At 41.3% G+C, this 19,217-nt stretch overlaps 1 protein-coding gene across 8 annotated transcripts in view; it reads left to right on the forward strand.

Annotated features, from left to right (window-relative positions):
• Positions 1-19,217, forward strand: part of CALD1 (caldesmon 1) — a 227,403-nt gene that overhangs the window by 190,426 nt on the left and 17,760 nt on the right. For 6 of the 8 annotated variants that reach the window (XM_053943508.1, XM_053943511.1, XM_053943505.1 and 3 more), the window contains 4 exons: positions 7,659-7,805; positions 8,800-9,787; positions 10,434-10,508; positions 15,055-15,197. In XM_053943508.1, coding sequence (XP_053799483.1) covers positions 7,659-7,805; positions 8,800-9,787; positions 10,434-10,508; positions 15,055-15,197 — 1,353 coding nt within the window. The remainder of the gene's footprint in view (positions 1-7,658; positions 7,806-8,799; positions 9,788-10,433; positions 10,509-15,054; positions 15,198-19,217) is intronic. The other 2 variants (XM_053943512.1, XM_053943513.1) reach the window with 1 other exon arrangement.

Below are 19,217 nucleotides of genomic sequence, written 5' to 3' on the forward strand. Positions count from 1 at the left end.
ATAGCCTGCAAAGAGAAGAAACTGCAGGAGTGCAAAAGGCAATTCTGCTCAGAAATTTGTCATCTTTGAAAACCAAAGCCTTGTTCCATCTCCAGTTTCACAAATGTCTTGGTTTGTGAGGGTGGATGGTGAATAAATAGATGCTGGAAGTTGATTGTGAGTAGATTGGGCGTGGTGATGGAGGATTAGGATGTGTGACTGAGATTGGTGTGGATAGTAATGTTTCATTCCTCAAATAAGTGATTCTCTGAGTTAACTTCATTACTTTTAGTCCTTACATGATATTCAGTGAAGCAAGAGCGGGTTGAAATTAAAGAAGCTTAATGTGTATAAGACCTTATCCTCATGGTCCTGCATTTCCTTTTAAAATACAGCACTCTTAAAATGCAGCAATCCTATTAATCTTTGTGGAGGAAATGAGGTGGAAGCGTTGGTTTGTTAAGAGAGTCTCTATTTCCTAGAGTGCTGCATTAAAGAAGCCTTCAAAGCTGGTAACCAGGGTGAAAGTAGATGAGCAGATGAAATTGAAGGCTGGGTTTCCAGGTCAGGAATACATACATGATTTATTGTAATTCAGTTTGTGCTTTCCTGAAATCATCAATTTGTTCTTGTTTGCTAATTTCTAAGGATGCAGCTTTGAAATAAAAAAAAAACAAAAAAAACACCAGAAATATGTTTTTTTTAAAGTTGAAGCTACATTTTTTAAAAAAATATTGCCTGCTGCAGCTACTGGGCTAAACTGCACATTGAGTTAGATCTTGATTTTGGATGCAATCAGTAAGCTAGCAATTTGACATATAAAATTGCCTTGAAAGCCATATTAAATATAGCGGCCCAAAACCACAAGAAAGAAAACTTCTTATTTGTCTTTGTAGAAATTGTGGATCGTGCATTCTAGGGCAAATCCTGTAAAGCCTGACTTATGCCTCAGCTAGGCAAGATGCCCATTGTTCTCAAGTCATATGCCTGAAATATAGCTCACTGGGTAAGGCTGTGGCATAAATTATTTTGGATTTTATATGCAATAAAGCACTAGAAGCTGGAGGTGGTGGCAGCACGCAATTTGCTCTGGACTCAACAAATACCACATTAACCACAGTGGTATGCACATTGATTGGGTTTTGCTCCCACTTTTTCACGTTTGGAAAAGCAAGCTTGTTTTGTACACTTTTTTGCATGTTTGCCAAGTGCCAGGGAAACAGAGATCTGGGTGAACTCCACCAAGCTTCAAAAAAAACAGTAAAAAAAATTATCCGGTAGAAGGTACTTGGCCAATTATTGTTTTCTGCTTTCCTTTTATTTTCTGTTTTCTTTTTTTTTTTTTTTTTTTTTTTTTCCATGTGAAACTTCTAAATTAGACCAGATTTGATATGCTGCTCTGCTCCCTGGCAGGTCAATGCCATGTCTATTGTTATGCAGTAAAACTGCAGAGCATTAGGCTTCACATATTGAGAGAATTATGTGCTTCCCCTGGTACATTTCCAGCAAGCACTTTTATCTAAATATAATATACGTTGGAGGCAAATTTGACATTGTTTCGGTAGCGGAAGGGTTTTACCCTTCATGTTTGCAGCCCTGTGCTGGATTTATGCTGAGGTGCTCAGAGGCAATTTAGCAGAGCTATGTGGCTGTGGTTGCAGAATCTGCTTGCATTTCATATTATGAAACAGATCATCAGTTTTAAGCCATGAGGAAAGGGGGGAAAAAAAAAAGAAGAATAGGCGCGTGCATGAGTCATTCTGCCTTTGTGCAGAGCGATGCTGTGATGGTCCAGATGGATCCAACTGCGAGGCCCAGGTTTAGGGCTTGAATCTAAAACCAAAGGAGCTGTGCTGTTATGAGCAGGAAAAAAGAAAAGAGACACGGCATTGGAAATCTTGGGCATCTACAGAACTGAAATTTCCATTTTCAACAGAAACCGGTAATTTGGGAAGCCAGGATCTTTCCTAGAGGCTTCAGTGCCACCCGCAGCAAAGAAATCAAATCTCTAGGTGGTTTTGGCATTAATTACTTGGTAGTCACCAAGGATTTTTTTTGTCACTATGGAGTCCTTTTTCTTGTGCTTCCTACTGTGCATATCACATTTTATCCCTCATTCTTCGATGTGGATGGCTTGCACCTTAGATTTCAGAATCACACTGTTAGAGGGATGAATGCACCTACTCTTCCCTTACCTGTTAAAAAATCTAAATGTCAAAAACATCAAAAAAAGAAACAAAAAAAAAGAGTCACAAAGCGAACCTCTTAGAAGGCCTTTTCTTTCCCGTGCTTAACTGTTTTGTCATGTACACAAAATAACAATCTCCCAGCCAAGTCCTTAACCAAAGTAAATAATCTAAAGGTTTTGCTCAGCTGAAACAAAAAAAGTGTTGCTAAAATGGCCATTTTAGGTATTTTAGATCAAGGTTTAAGGTAGAAGAAATGTTTCTAAAGGTATGGTAGAAAATTAAGGATGCCAAGTCTGACAGAAATTGTTCTTCTGAAAACATATTTGATAAGTGGTCAGGAAAAAAAATAATAATCCTTGAAATCTTTGGAGCTATGAAAAAGAAGAAAGTGTATTAGAAACACAGTATGAAAATGAAGTGAATGAGAACATAATACACTGAAAGGTGCATCAGTCTCTGTTTTGGCTGCACTGTGTGCATATCTGGGTAATTTGCCTGCTCAGAAGTACAGGCTGTGTACCTGTGGAGAATGGATGGATAAACAGTAAAAGTATTTGTGAGACAGATAAATTGTGGGCAAAGGAGAAACATGCAGTGTTTGTAAATGGAAGGCTGTAATGTTTAAGTCCAGCAGGTGCCACCATATAATCTAGTCTAACTTCCTATATGTAAGTGTTAGTGGAATTTCACCAAGCTATCTACAATGAACCCAAAAATCAGTATTATTTTGTAGTATAACTTCCAAAAAGGCATCCATCTTAATGCAGAGATTCAAGAGATGGATGTTCCATCATTTCTTGTGTGTGTAATTATCCTCACTGTTCAAAACATGTGCTTAATTTCCAGTTTTAATTTGTCTGGGTTTCATTTTCAGCCATTGGTTAATTTTATCCACTTGTCTCTCCTACATTCAATGTGGAAAAAAAATGGTGCATGTCAAATTGAGAAATATGTGAAAAATATGGGTGTTAATAGCAGCATTCATGCACAACATTGGGCTGAGAACTGTGGTGGCATGTCTGCATGTCTCCACCATAATCCCCTGTTTTCACTCACTACATCTTTTTCAAGCATGAACATTCTGGACTGAAATTCTGCTCATTCCCTCATAAAAATGAATCTTCTTGAGCAGGTCTGAGCAGAACTCTGGCAGCTCTCACTGAATGATGGAGGAATGATTAGAAAAAACAGTTTTCCCCACAACTGCCCCCCACCATTTAGCACATTTTTAGATATGACTTGAATGAAATACAGCTGAGATTGACACGCAAAGCTTGAAAGAGAGAGGCACAGCCCTCTGTGGAAGCATGTGCCCTTGTTATGGGTTTTTCTTTTGAGGTGAAGATTGATCAGTTGTTTATATTCAGGTCTTGAAGTGTGCCTATCATAACACAAATTAGGCAAACAATAAAAAGATTGAAAACATACGTAATCATAAATAAAATGGGACTGAATATCAACAGTGACACAAAGAGCACTCCCCAGTGGGTATTTTAACAAAGTCCATCCTCACCCCACCCATCCTTTCAGGAAGAGCCTGGGTAAATAGAAAGACTTTCTAAGAGCACAGAAGGCCAACAAATTCAACTTTTATAGGCTGAATCTGGCAGTGAAATCTGTCATTGAGGACATTTTACTGGCATCCTCCATCTGAAATAAATTTGGAGACACAAGTCAACAGATATCACTTCAGCTGCAGTGGTCTTACGTAATAAAGGGCAGAGGTCTTAGAAGTAGGTTAGGTTGCAATTTGGAGGTGCAGCAGTTTGGTACAGGAGGGATGATCTCATTTCTTGGGGTGGACCACAGGCAAAATCAGTCTGTAATACATGTAAAAGCTTCAGGGATAACAAAGCAGTGTGGGAAAGAGGTTGCTGAATAGGTGCAATTGTGTCTAATTGAGTCCATGTTGTGAGGGCACTGCTAAGAATGCAAGGTGTTTCTGCAGGCATAAAAACCAGACTGACATTTGAGTGAACCATGAAGGAAAGAAGAGGCAGCTATGAGCTGCCTGCTTAAAAATCTTAAAGGCTTTTGTTCTGCTTGGAATTTTTTCATTTATTTCTGACTCTTGAAATGGAGTTCGAGTTCAGATCCACAGCAGTTCTTTCTCCCTGACTCCTCTAGAATGGAGCAGTGGGATCCAGCTCAAATTAGGCAGGTTTTTTCTACTCCTGTGAAAAATGAAAAAAGGATTTAGATTCATCAGGTTTATTTATGACTTACTGAGGGCAGATTGTGCTACAAATTATAAGGTTTCTCTTTAATCAGAATACACACTGTTTAGAATGGGGACCAGATTTTGCCCTATCTTCAAAAATTGCCTACTGTAGCAAGCCTGTGAGCTTGATCAAGAAATTTCAGTGCTGTCATAATTCAGACAATAATAATAATGTACTAGTACTGGGCAAGGAACTCCAAACCCAGAGTGCCTTAGATAAAGCTTGGGCTGATTTGAGGTTTCAAGTGGAAAACAGTTAAATCTGGCTTGTATGAAATGGTTTCAGCCCCATGATCATCCCAGCTATTACCAAGTTTCTTGCTGGGTTATAACTTCACATAAATTCAGTGTTTGGTGTAAAATACAGAGTACTGTAATTCTCTGAGAAAGATCTGAAGCAGATGGCCACATCTCCTGTATTTCCAATCCAGCAGATTTATTTTTCACTCAAAGTTCCCCCGCCTTCAATCTGAGGGCAACATTTTTAGACTTAGATACTAATGAGATTTGCTGTTGAGATCTTCAGGTCTGGGATTTCAGTCCTTGAGAGTTGTACTTGATGATCCTTGTGGGTCCCTTCCAGCTCAGAATATTCTGTGATCTGAGTATTCCACAAGAGAGTGTTATCAGCTGGCTTGGCATGCCTCTTGGAGATCAGGCTGTATTGTGGTCTCATTGCCTGAGACAGCTGGGACAGCTGACTGTGGAGAGATACTTGCCTGCAAAGCCATGTGGAAGGTGACAAATGGATATAAATTCAGTTTAATTTAGTCGCTGGGTGTGTGCTGGGCAGCAAGGCTGCTCTCCAAGGGTGGAGGAACAACACAGCCCAGTGTGGAGCATCAGATTTCCATCTGATAAACAGAGCTGAAATCTTGGAGACATACTTTTTATTATTTATTTACTCTTAGTCTGAAGAATGTCAAAAGATGTAGGCAATTGGGAGATAAGCTCTGAAGAGCTCCCAGATTGATTTTGCTTGTGATGGGTTGCTACAGAGATCTGTAACAGTGGGAGAATGAGGGTCACCCCTTACACTGAAAGCAGCATTAACACAATTGCAAGGAAAACAAGAAACTCATCTCTTAAAAAAACTGCAACTGGTTCTTCCTTATGACTGTTTCCTGATTACTGGGCAGATTGCATGATTGCTGGTGAACAGAAATGAATGCTTAAGGCGATTCTCATGAAAGTACCTGGTGCACTCGCTCACTGTAGGAAACTGCTGTGATATGTAGTAAGGCAATGGATGTGTTTAGAATCATATTAAGAAATATTTTCAGCTTTCTTAACAGATGATCTATGTGATAAGTGTCCAAGGACAGGAAGTACATATCTGTTTAATGGATAAGGTTTTGTGGGAATTTTTGCTTAGGGTATTCTTTTTATTTCCCGTTTTTAGTTTGCTGAGCAAATGATGGTATAAAAAAAGCATTTTAAAGAGGCTTTTAAAATCATTTGTTCTCCTTGCTGTGTAGGGGTGCTCTGTGTGGATACAGAGATGGAGTAAACTTCTTCATCTTTGTGGTCTCACTGCAAAGACAAATCCTGAGCTATAGACATTGGGTATTGACTCAGTTGTGGCCGTTGTTCAGCTGCCACAGGCTAGGAGCAGTGTGTCCTCACCTGTGCCTTACAGCTGGACTTCAGAGTTGAAAAGATCACAGACTTCTTGCAGCCAACATCTTACTAATGAGGGGGGTGTCTGTGGTGAGTTTGCTAATGCAGTTTTATTCCAGAGTCTCTTTCTTGTGGAAATTAAAGACCCCACTGATTTATTATTGTATTCATATCCTTTATTTTCTAGAACTAAATGAAATATTGATACCCCTTGAATTTGCTTACAAATAGCAACCTTACCTTCCCTGCATCACACCTTTAGTGCTTTTAATTTAATTCAGCTCCTTCCTTTCTTCCTCATCCCCCGCTGTGATCCCTCATGGCCATGTTGCTCATGGTTTGCACTCTCTTTGAGAAGAGTTGTTTCTATACAGAAAAAGCTCTTAAAGTAGAGCATGAAAGTAGCAAATTAAAATCCTTGGTGCACTGAGGATGAAAATGCTGTTCTTGGTCTGGCAAGTGGCTCAGCCATATTTTACACTTTAAATTCTTAAAGCAAAATTGGGGCAACTGAATCCCTGCCGAACCTATACTTTCACCCTTCTTTCAGCAAAGGAGAAAAGTAGTATCAGAACATGGTGATGGGAGAGGTTTGGCCCCAAAGAGTCTGATTGATGGCTAAATCAGAATGGTTTTGTTGCTTTTAATGTTTAAGTATTTGCAACACAAACATTATCTGTACTTGATTTTAGTCAGTGCAGAACTCTTTTTTTCCTATGTTCATGGCTGCACTGCTAACTTAAATGTGTGATTATGTAAAGAAGGGGGAGGCTTCTTAACCATGATGTGTCAGACCACTGCCAGAAGCAAAGTGAATGAATGTCCTGACTGGGTCTGGCACATTCTAGCTTCCTAATTCACTTTCCCTGCTCAAAAAGATAAGAGGAATGCAGGCCTTTCCCTTTATCTCACACAGTAATAACCTCAGCAAAGATTTGAATGGGATACAGGATTATTAGGATTTTAAGGTCTTGCTTTCCTTTTCAAGCAGGATGAAACTAAATGTAATCATCTGTTGGGGCAGATGAATACAATGGGTTCTCAGCTGTAGGCTTTCATCACAGCAGAGATCTTGTGTGATTTGGCCTGGCAGGGCTCTGGGCTCACAAAAATTTTGTGGGTGTCAGATGTTTGGCACTCAGAACTAACCACTGAGAGCTGTTGTCATACTTGTGTCTCCCTGCTTTCTAGTCTTTAAAATGTAGAATACCGTCACCATTTTCAGTGTGTGATATTTAGAGGAGACTAATGAAAAGCTGCTTTACTGAGTCCAATTTCAGTTGCGTGGGCCTGAGCAACAGTCTGCTCAAATGCTGCTGTGAGTGCTCCGACAGGATCATGGTGCAGGCTAGGAGGATGTTTGCTCAGCTACAGAGCTGGGCTTTTATGGATTTGGTGTTCTCTTGGAGCCAGCTGAAAGTGTGGTGTGGCTGCTGCCTTCACAGGGACTATCTTGTGAAGTTCACTTCTGAGAAACAAAAGAAAACCAGGGTTTGAAATGATGCATCTCAATTTCACAGAGTATTTTCACAACAGCACATGGAGCAGCCGCTGTAGCCATGCTTACTGTGCTCTAGAAAACTGCTTTCTGGGATTTTTTTCAGTGTCCAATTTGCCATAGCACCGATGTGTCCCTCTCCCTGTTGCAGGCTGTCCTACCAGAGGAACGATGACGATGACGAGGAAGCCGCCAGAGAACGGCGCCGGCGGGCTCGGCAGGAGAGGCTGCGGCAAAAGGAGGAAGGAGATCTCTCAGGAGAAGTAACAGAGAAGTCCGAGGTTAATGCCCAGAACAGGTAAATGTCTGATGTTGTTTAGTGACAAGCCAGTGGTGGTTTTTGTTCAGAGTAGTGTCTGGAAGAGGTTTGCCTTGGTGCTTGAGTTTGAAGTAGTGGGTTTGGCCATCGTTAAACTGAAGAAGGACCTTGCACCGTGAGGATCAGCCTGGCTGTGTCTGCATGGGAGGGTGGGAGCATCCTACCTCTGGCTCATGGCACATATCCAGGTGTCCTCAAGGCTGTCTGTGGGGTAATTCAGCTGGGGCTCCTGGAGGCTCTCAGATTCTCCCAGCCAAGGGTGCATCTGGCCTCACAAAACACCACATCTCTTGTTCTGCTCACAGGGGTCATGGCACCGTGGGGCCAAAGCACTGGGTGGCACCCAGCCTTCAAGCTGTGGCTGCAACACACCTGCAAGGTGCTGGGTGTGAGCTCTAGAGCACAGCACTCGCCTGGCATTGTCAATCTCAGACAGGTATAAAGAGGAGAAAAGCTTATGCAAGGAGGTGACACTTGAAATCATAGAATAATCAAAGTTGGAAGAGACCTTTAAGACCATCAAGTCCAACCATCAAGCCAGCAGTGCCCCTGTGGCCCCTAAACCATTGCACCATATCACTCCTATCACCACCCACTTGTTTCAAAGCTGAGTGGCCTCCCTGTCTGTCCAGAGCTGGCCTTCCTGTCCGTCCATCATTTGTTTAGTTTCACAAAGTCATAAATAATATACCCAGATTTCCAGTGGCCATAAGACAATTGACAGAAAAAACCAAAATTGTGATGGCAAGTGCTAATAGATACCGAGCACAAGAAGCAATTCATTTAAGGCAAGGAGAATGGATGTAGATAGCAAAACAGCAGCTGAATTTTGAAGTGTGTAACCTGTTGTGTTTTCCAACCGTGGAATGATGATACAGCAAGCCTTTTTCCTAGAAAGAGTGAAGTGCATATGTTGTTAGAAGGAAGTGTTTTTGGTTTTTTTTTGAAATGCAAACCTGTCCCTTTTACACAGTGTGGCAGGAGAGGAAAGCAAGCGCTCCACAGATGATGAAGCTGCACTGTTGGAGAGGCTGGCAAGGCGGGAGGAGAGACGCCAGAAACGTCTGCAGGAAGCCCTGGAACGTCAAAAGGAACTTGACCCCACGATCACAGATGGGAGCTTGTCAGTGCCCAGCAGGAGAGAAGTAAACAACGTGGAAGAAAATGAGACCACGGGGAAAGAGGAAAAGGCTGAAACACGCCGAGGACGCTATGAGGTTGAGGAGACAGAAACAGTTACCAAATCGTACCAAAGGAACAACTGGAGGCAAGACGGGGAAGAAGAGGGGAAAAAAGAAGAAAAAGACAAGGAGGAGGTACAGGAGGAGAAACCGAAGGAGCTCCCCATAGAGGAAAATCAGGTAGATGTGGCAGCAGAAAAATCCACTGATAAAGAAGAGGCAGTAACTGTAAATGCAGAGGAACACAAAGCAGAGAATGATACAAATGCTGTGCCAGAAGGGACACAAAATGCAACTGATGCTGTAGATAAAGAGAAGCTTAGGGATGAGGAAAAGGCTGAGGAAGAAAGGAAGGAAGCAGAAGAAAGGGAGAGGTTAAAAGCAGAGGAAGAAAAGAGGGCAGCTGAGGAAAAACAGAAAGCGGAGGAAGAAAAGAGGGCAGCTGAGGAAAAACAAAAAGCAGAGGAAGAAAAGAGGGCAGCTGAGGAGAGGGCTAAGGCAGAAGAGGAGAAGAGGGCAGCTGAGGAAAGAGAGAGGGCTAAAGCAGAAGAGGAGAGGAGGGCAGCTGAGGAAAGACAGAAAGCAGAGGAGGAAAAGAGGGCAGCTGAGGAGAGGGCAAAGGCAGAAGAGGAAAAGAGGGCAGCTGAGGAAAAGGCTAAACTAGAAGCAGAGAAATTAAAGGAAAAACAAAAGATGGAAGAACAGAAAATAGAAGATAAACAGGTAAAAGAGAAGAAAGTAGAAGATGAAAAACCTCAAGCAGCTGTCTTAAAAAACCAGGTACAGTAAACATTTTGCACCAAAATAAGACACCTGTGGTTTGTGCGAAATGTAATGCAAAAAATGCAAGAAAAGATTGAATTGGAATTTCCTCACAGATCTAGTCCTGTACTGAAGTTACTAACACTTGTGCTCTATTTTTAAAAAGAAATCTCCTCCTGCTTACCAATAATTCAGTGCACAACAGGCCTGACCTCACTCCATCGTTCAGAGAAAACCTTGCATGTTCAGACCTCTGCATGTGCTTTTGCTGCCTTTTTTTCCCTCAGCTGCTATAAAAACTGGCCTAATGCAGTAACACATGAGGTGGAGGCAGACACATCTTGGCAGAAAATATTATGAGCACCTGTTAGAGTGTGTGAGGAATGCTGTGTGCTAAATGCAGTCACAAGAAAGGGCTCTGTACTGGGACACGTGAGCATGATGCCATGCCAGGGAGAAAGGCCCAGGTGGGGGCAATGGGAGGATTTGGAGAGGGTGGAGGGGGCACAGCTGCACACAGAGGTGTGGGCACAGCAGCACATGATGGAGTTGTGGCTGCACACTGGATTGGTACGTGAACACGGCGTGGAGAAACAAAAATGCAAACAGGTGCGATGTTTTTGTCTTAAAAAATAAATAAATTATTGAAAACCCAAAAACAAAGGAGGAAGAAAAAGTGGAAGCTAAAAAGGAAAAGCTGCCAGAAGAGAAGCTCCAAGCTACCTCCATAAAAGATCAGGTAACTCATAAACCACTGATTTAGATGTGATAGGGAAACTTGAGATATGAAAACAAATAAGGCACCTATAAGTGAATGTTGCTTCTTCAGCAAAGTACTTAAGCTTGTGCTCCACTTCTAGAACATGGGTAATCCTGCTGAAAAAAATAGGGATGAAGCTCCTTAAGTGCTTAAAATTAAGTAAATTCTTAAGTAGTTTGTTCTTTTGGGGCTTTAGGACCAATTCCTGTTCGTCTTAAAACAAATATTTCAGGAAACTCAGTTCAGTCAACAACACAAGTATGGTTTCCCCTCTAGGGATGAATCTTTCAGGACAGTATCAACTAATCATCCTTCTCTGGTTTCCTCTCACTTTACTGCGAACTTTTTCCCTATGAACAAAACCTACTCTAATCATCATCATGATTATAATTAATAATAATCATCGTAATTATAATAATAATGTAAGCCCTTTGGCCAGCAGACTGCCTTAATTAATAATTCCCCTGCAAGCTGCAACACCCTGTGATGTAAACTGTGCATACCCAAGATTCTTCTTTTGTTTTAAAGAGAAAATCCACCAAAATTACTGCATTGCATTTCCACTGTAAACACAGGAGCTGGTGGCATGGTGTTTTACTGTATGGTAAGTAAATAAGAAGTGGGGACCATTTACTCCTCAGGGTGAAGCTGGACACAGGGAGCCACGCTCAGTGCTGTGCAGTGGTTTGGGTTCAGTGCAGCTGCTCTCAAAACAGCCCCTGATTCTGATTAGGGGAGACTGCTCAGAGGCTGGCCAGAGCCTTGGAAGTTTGGACCCATTTGGGTTCAGGCAGGTCTGTGTGGCTTAAAAGGAGCCACAGCACAGGTTGCTGCCTGTCTGGTGGACTGGGAGCATTGAGAGCTGTGGAGGGTCCACCCCAGGGTCCTTAGTTAGCAGAGGAGTTTGGAACGTGCTTGCAGATGCTTAGCTCACCCTCAGAGAGCAGTGAGGAAATAGCTGCACAAAAAATAAGGGATGGATTATATTAAGAAGCAGAACCAGTTTCCACTATTTACTTTTGCATGCAATCTTTGAATATTACAAGTAAATGTAAAGAGGAGTCTGTAGCTGACCACAAACTTTGATTTGTGGGAACTTGAGACACAGTTGTCCTGCTTGCTCTTATGTAGAGCTTGGCCAGCTCTCCCTGGAGCTCTCATCATGCTTTTAAACCCTACCCACTGGGCTAGATTATTCCAGGAAATTGGCAAGACTTATAAAAGTTACTTGTGATTTTACTGTTTCCATCTTTGGATGCTGAAGCTGAGACAACTTAATAGAATCCCACTTCTAGTGCAATGCGGAATACCCATCCTGAGCATTCAAAATGTCTCGAAAATCTCAGATGTTGCTTCTTTATTGTGAACAAAAATTGATGATCAGGCAAGATCAGGCTCCCATCTCCACTTCTCCTCCCTCCCACCCCTTTCCAGGACATACAAATTCAGTGAGGTCTCTTTCTGAATGTGCATGCAGCTAAGAGGATGCCAGTGTTCCATGAACAAGACCCGGGGGGAACAGAGTGTATCTAAATAATCAGGTTTTGCTTTTGCTTTGGACCTCAAAGTTCAGGTTTTGATTAATTTGGCAAGAAAAAATTTGTCTCTTTTTCTGAACTTCTGCACAGTTTTTTGTTCTTACAAGTGACCTTAGAAGTTCATACGAACAAGCTTTCTCATGATGTGAGACTCCTGGTATTTCCTGCTTCCAGTTTGGCTAGATGTGCTGCAGCAGTTGCTTTCTCATGGCATTTAGGGATGGCAGTTGACGCTACAGGGGAGCCCTAGACCCAGATGCCCACAGCTTTTAACTCACCAAATATCTAAGCCCAAGTAAAGAATCAGATCTGCCAGATGGGCCCCAACCTCGGTAGCTGATTTGTTTCAGTCTGAAGGTGTTCAGACTCAAGATTCAGAAATCTCAGCTCTCAAATAATAGCATAAAAATCGAACAGAAAAGAGGCAGTATGGAAAGAGATATAAATACATAAAGCTGGCAATTTGTTAACCATGCCTTTGGTCATGTTCTAGCTTGATATCAAGATTTGTGTGATTTATCACATGTAAGAACATATGAGCCATTTCAGTTCAGGTAACATCGCCTGTCTGCTCCAAGTGGAGCCCTTTTTGAGTTCAGCAGAAGCTGAGTTGTCTGTAATTTAGGGAAGCAGTGAGACAAGGGAAAGAACTTGTTGCCTGCCTTTGGAACGAGAGAGAAAGGTTTCTGCTTCTTTGCTAATCAATCTCTACTTCGGTATCAAAATTAGTAGGAGAAGGATTGAGCCCAAAAGATGTAAAATGTTTCTGTAATATCTTGTTTTACCATCTTTTTGAATGAAGAGGCCAAGCTGTGTTAATGGTTTTCTCAAATGCAGACACATTATCATAAATCCTACTGGCTTCTGAAATTCTATTTCCTAACCTATTAATTTTTAAACAATATTGTTTTAATATTAGTTTTCTCAGTGATTTCAATTAAGATGTAAGAGATACAACTCTCCCCAGTGGACCTGAATACATAAGGCAGCTGGAAGTGTTGGCGTTTTAAAAATAAGACTTAGAAAGGTCTTGATGAAAATCTCAGCAAAGGAAATCGTATGCTCTCAAAATCCCAGGACAGACATCCTGGCACAAGAAATCTTGCAACCAATCAACACAGCTGGTTTCAGCATCACCCTGACTTGGGCTGAAGGGTTGGGAGATTGCTGCTGTGAACATGATCACCCTGATTTGGGAACGCCCAGAAGATGATGCTGTCTGATGGCATTCAGCAGGATAAATGAATAGCCCTGCTTGTCTCAGCCCAGCTCCTAGAAAGCAGCAGGACCAGTCCTCGAGGCCCTCGCTTGCAGCAGTTGCAGCATCGAGACCAAAGAATGAATGGCCACGGCAGCTGAACTCCTCTCTTGTCCCTCAGGGAGCTGCTGCCAGGCCTTGTTGGCAGGAGAGGGTGGGAAAATCTGCACCGCTCCTGCCTGCTCTCAGAGCAGACCAGATGCCTCTGTTGGTTGTGCCCAACATCCCCCACCGGTAGGAAATTTGCTGAAGTGGTTTAACCATGCTGTGCTCACTTATAACGTGTGCTGCCATGGTGGCATCCATTGCATCAGCTTCTCTGAGCAGCAAACTGGCCTCAGGAAAAGTCAGGCTCTGACTCTGGGGCTTCACGCTGCACCAGCCTAATTCAGTGCCTTAGGAGGATCTTGGCTTTGAAGGCTCTGAATTCATCCTTTGTAGGTAAAGATTTTGCTTCTCCAGGAGCTGAGATGGATGGATGTTCTTCCTCTTTGATGAGGAAGAACATAAATTTCTTTTGATGAGGGGTGTGAAGCTGTATACTTCTTTTTCATTTCAAGGTGCATCTTAAGACACCTTTGAGAGCAGCTGTGTTGCAGACAGGAGAGTTACAGAAGTTCTTTATCTTTGTAGCTAGCAAATGGGATTGCAACAGGCTTCCAAAGTATTTATTTTCTAAAGGTCTCCATTTGAATTCTACACAGAAGGTATTTCTTGCTTGCCAGCTAGAACCTTCCTTCAGCACAGAGCTGGGGAAAGCAAATAAATACTTTGGAAGTAAACGTTTCATCTGCTGCTGTTGACAGTTTGTTTTGGTTGGAAGTCTTAACTAACAGAGAATATTTCTACCTGAGGATGCATAACTTAAATTAATTCACTTTCTCCTTTTACCAGCATCTAGCCATGACTCAGCATGCTGGGGTCAGGCCATCTGTGGTATTGATAAATACTTCAAGCTCATAACTCTGAAGAAATACTGGAGAATGAAATTTATGCACAAAATATTCTTGATTACTATTAAGAATCATAAAACATAACTTTATAAGGATAAAGGGAATTTTTACTCGTGTTTTCCAGAGCATTTCCTTCTTCACAGGTTTAAATATTCATGTCTGATAATGCTACCCATGACCAGGACTGTACTTTTTGTCAGAGTAAGTTTTGCTCTGATATCAAGATGATTTTTTGTTTTGGCCATTACTCTGCAGTTATGAAGTATCCCTCTGCTGTGACACTGAAAAGAGCACAAACTTTGTCAAACAAGCTTGACACTTGTTGGAGGTTATGTGTTATTTTTATTGCACCAATGCCCTAAACCTGGTACCAAAAATGTGTTGACAAGTCCCAGAGAGTTTGCAAGCCACAATCTTAAGAAACAAGAAGGTGAATGATTCTGCAGTGGGAGGAAGAGCTGGGGCTGCAGTTGCAGAGCGAAGCAGTGTGGTGGCATAGTCCCATGGCCACAGCCAGCTTTCACCAAAGACTGATAATATTATTTTCAAGATGCTTTGACCTGGAATTCAGGTCAAGACAGCAAAGTGACAGCTGATCACAGTTAAGAGCTTTGCAGACCACTTCTACCCTACAGCACATAAACAGTCTGAAGACAGTTCCCAATCTTACCAAGAAATTTGTATTTCTCAGCTGTTATTTAGAATGCCTCATTCTGACCTTTTTTTTTTTTTTTTTGGTGTGTTTTGTTCTGTGATTTGTGCTGTGTTCTGAACAGGTAAAAGATGACAAAGGTAAAGCACCCAAAGAGGAAATGAAAAGTGTCTGGGATCGTAAGAAGGGCACTCCGGAACAAAAGGCTCATAACGGAGAACGTGAGCTCCCTGCCTCCAAACTTAAACCTACTGAGAATGCTTTTGGGTGAGTTCCAAGTAAGAACTGGGCTTGCTTGTCTTACAGCTGATCAGGGGCCATCTCTGGGTCTCTGCTTGTGGCAGCTGAGGGGAGGAACTGGGCTGGCACCATCGGCAGTGCCTCGGGTTCACTGGGCTGTACCTCTGTAGTTGCTGAGCTGTCCCCGCTCTGCTGCAGGAGCAACATGAAGGCCTGAAAGCAGCTGGAGATGGCCTTGCTCCTCCAGCAGAGACAAGAGGCTTGGTTGTGTTCTGCTGGAGCTGTGCTTCCTTACCAATGTCTAATATCTACACAGAGGCCAATAGTGACAAAACCCTAGATTTTTTGCTCTCTAATTTTTTTAGTCAGATCTCAGCTTTTACTGTAGTAACCTATTTCCAATTACCCACCTATCTTTAATTAGCAGAATAAAGCACAATCCAGTTAGTAACTCTAGAAAGAGCTTCTCTCTTGATTCCAAGGCAAACATTGAAATTAATGGCTTCTGTAGAAAAGTGTTTTTCCAGTTAGGTAAAAACCTCTCCTAGCCAAAATAATATTTTTTTATTTATTTTTTTTCCTTCCTTTTTATAAGCTGTGTCACAGTTTGATTTTTATTTTATTTTTTAAGGAAATGTTTGACTTGTGGTTATATTGGGAAATTCAAAGAAGGTAACAATTTTCTAATGAAAATTTTATTTAAAAGGATCCTGCCTGCTAAAAGCATGGGATACATTAAATAAAAATTAAGTTCTTCCTTTTAGCAGGAAACTAGGCGTGAGTAGGTTAGAAATCTAAATTTTTCTCCTTCTGCATCTCTCTTCCTCTTTTACATTGACACAGGCAAAGGAAAGGTTAAGCTCTCCAGGCACTTTGAGAAATCTGAGCATGGCAGATGGGATTTGCTGTTGTATCTCAGCATTCCCTCATGATTCTTCTGGGAAAAACAAACTTTCTCAAAATAAAATGCAGTTCAAAAGACCCTGGAGACACCCTGCCCTAAGGCCAAAAGACAGACAGTGATGGAGATGGAACAGCAGGAAACAGGCCTTGCTCAAAACTTGGGTCACATCATCAATAACGAGAATGAATTTCTAAAAATATTTTTTGATGTGTTTTCATTTGCTTTACTTCCTGTGGGAGACAGGCATTAGTGGCAAAATGTAGATTTGAGTTTCCACTCCTTTTTTTTTTATTATTTCCCCTTTTCTCCTACTGTTTCATGAAAGTGTGAGGAAGCCTGTTCAACAACCTTTTATCAGTAGAAGATTTGGGTTGGTAAAATCAGCAGAGGTGCCAATGTTTTTCGGGTTGTTAGGTATGAATTAGGGCTATTTTCTAATGAACTGTCTCCACAGAGCTGGGGTTTGTCTGGAACTGTGCTTTGTTCCTTTTTTTTTTTTTTTTTTTTTTTTTTTTTTTTTTTTTTTTTTTTTGTTTTGTTTTGTTTTGTTTTGTTTTGTTTTTTTTTTTTTAATGTACACATCACATTCTATTTAGAAAAAATATAACTTGGCTAACTTTCAGTGGTGAGAACTGAGAACAAAATAGGGTAGTGGAGGCTAATGAAAAATGTTATCTCTCTTTTGGACTATGTCAGACAGTGAGAGAAATACAGAATAAAATCCCATTTTATGGTTTCCCCTTCCCACCTCCCCTCCCACCTGCCTTCCTCCCTATTCTCATGCAGGACTGCAAAAGTCCTAAATATGATGTAACATGTTTTTTCACATTGTTCTGACATTTTTGGCTCCCACAGGCCACTTCTCTCCTTTTCCTCCTTGTCTGAAAGCTGGCAACCAGCTTCATTTCTTAATACCAAAGAAGTGCCTACAAAACTCTTCTTCCACCCAGCACCTCAGTACTAACTTCCCAGTGTTGACAGCAGAGAACAGAGCTTTCCCAGGATCTGTTGAAAACAGAGGAGTTGGATGTGGAGGAAAATAAGGATAATTACTGCCAGCAAACTGTATTGCTTGCTATTTTGATTACGCAGAACCAGTCAGGGAAGACCTGTGAGCAGCACAAGAATAAAGTAAGTTCAAAACTTTAAATATCCTTCTTTTGAAGGAGGCCAAAACAATCACCCGAGGTCTGCAAGCAGGGATGTTCAGACTAGATTCTGCCACTGGCTCAATCAGCTGCAAGCTGAGTAGCTGCTGGTTTCACTGAGGCTGACTGTACTGAGGGCTAACCTTCCTTCTGTGCTGACAGACAACGGAGTGCCTCTTCCTCAGGACAATCTTGGCCAACATTCTTCCTTCTCTTAATTCTGAAGGCCAAATGTTTGCCCTTGCCAGGGGGATCATTTTGTCTGTCTGAAGGGACTTCCATCTTCTTTGGGCCCAAAGCTTGCAGGTCTTGGTGAGTTTGCAACACAGATTTAGAGACCAAGAGGCAAAGGAAAAACAAAAAAAAATATTGAGGTTTCTGAGTTTCTTTGCTGGAGGGGCTGAAACCTTGCAATGAAACAGGAAAGCCTTAAGATAGCCAGGGATTTCTTTTGTCCTGTGCAGCATTAGGTGCATTGGATCTTTGGAAATTACATTGTAGAGTCTTGTGGAATGTTTTGGGTTCTCAGTACTTCTGCAAACTGAACCAGAGGTATTCCAGGTTGGACACCCACTCAAAATCACACCTCAGGTATTGCTCTTCACTTTGCTTTTGAAAGGGCTAGATAAAATTTTAAATTAAATTTCCAATGTGTTCTCACAATACTTGGTCAATTGTATCTGTATTTTTCATTTAAAAAAGCAGGAGTTCCTTTCTGTAATTTGGCATCACTACCTGATGCATGCCCTTATTTGTGGCCACTTAAATTAACTTATCATGTTTTTTTTTTTAGTGATACAATTCCAAAATCATGCATGCCATGCTAAAACCAAATTTCATTCAATTTGGTAAGATCATGTGGGGGCAGAGAACTCTGTGTTAGTAGATTTTATTATGATATTGAAACTACAAATAATTTAGCTCTGGTGCTACAGCCTCTTTTATATAGCTGATTCCATCTGTATGAGGCATCTGTCTGAATGAAGAGCACCTTTGCAGGACTGGGTGTGATTGGATTGCAAATTTATATGGAATTTGTTTTTTATGTTGTCATCTCTAACAGTTACTGGTGGAATCTTTGATTTATACTGTCTTGTGGTATTACATTCTGCAGCACTCTGGTTGCATTAATGAAGTCATTTATATCCATTTATTTTTTAGATGCCAACAACACAAAGTTTTTTTAAAAATTCAATAAATACATTCATCTATCTGTCTTTTTGTAAATACTCCTTGTCAGCAGGAACATTAAACACACTTAAGGAGCAGACATTTGTCTAAACACTGATGTGGTAACTATTTAACAAGGTGATGCTATCTGACTCTGTTGGAAGCATGCACTTCACCTATGCAAATTCTTTAGGTTTGGGGTTTTTTTTTGGCTTTCTTTCTGTCTCATGTATTACAGCTGCTTGGAAAACTCCTGTTTTTCTCCTGTGGAAAGTTACCATTAATAATTTCCAGTTCCTTACTAAAAAGTCATATTTTCCCCAGAAAATGTAAGCAAAAGCCCTGATGAACCCTTCTGTTCATACATGCTGGTGGAGTTAGAATGATGGGTGTTACAACTGAGATAGGAGTATTTTTATTTTTTTTTAACACTATTGAAACTGGAATTCTCACTCTCCTCTCTTATTTCCTCCTGTTTTCCCTGAGTCAGGTAAATTCTTCTATCCCCAAAGAGGCTTGGCTTTTTCTAGAGGGTTTAAAAAAGATATTTGCCTTTGAAAACAAAGGATTAGTGCATCCTTTATGACACAGAACATAAAATAGGGTGGCACAAGTTCTCAGGCACAGTGGTGCATGTGGGAGAGGCTCCTTCCTCACTGGCAGGGATGGGAGAGGTGCTCCTTGTAATATCCCAGCCTAACAGCAGCTTTAATTCACAGAAGGCTCACAATGGAGGAAATTGTACTTGAAAACACAAAGTGAAAAGGATATAGATCCTAGTTTTGGGGAAAGTGTAAAAAACATGGGACTGGGCAGGAGGCTGAA

The sequence above is a fragment of the Vidua chalybeata genome, chromosome 5 (assembly GCF_026979565.1).
Source record: "Vidua chalybeata isolate OUT-0048 chromosome 5, bVidCha1 merged haplotype, whole genome shotgun sequence".
Classification (NCBI taxonomy): Eukaryota; Metazoa; Chordata; class Aves; order Passeriformes; family Viduidae; genus Vidua; species Vidua chalybeata.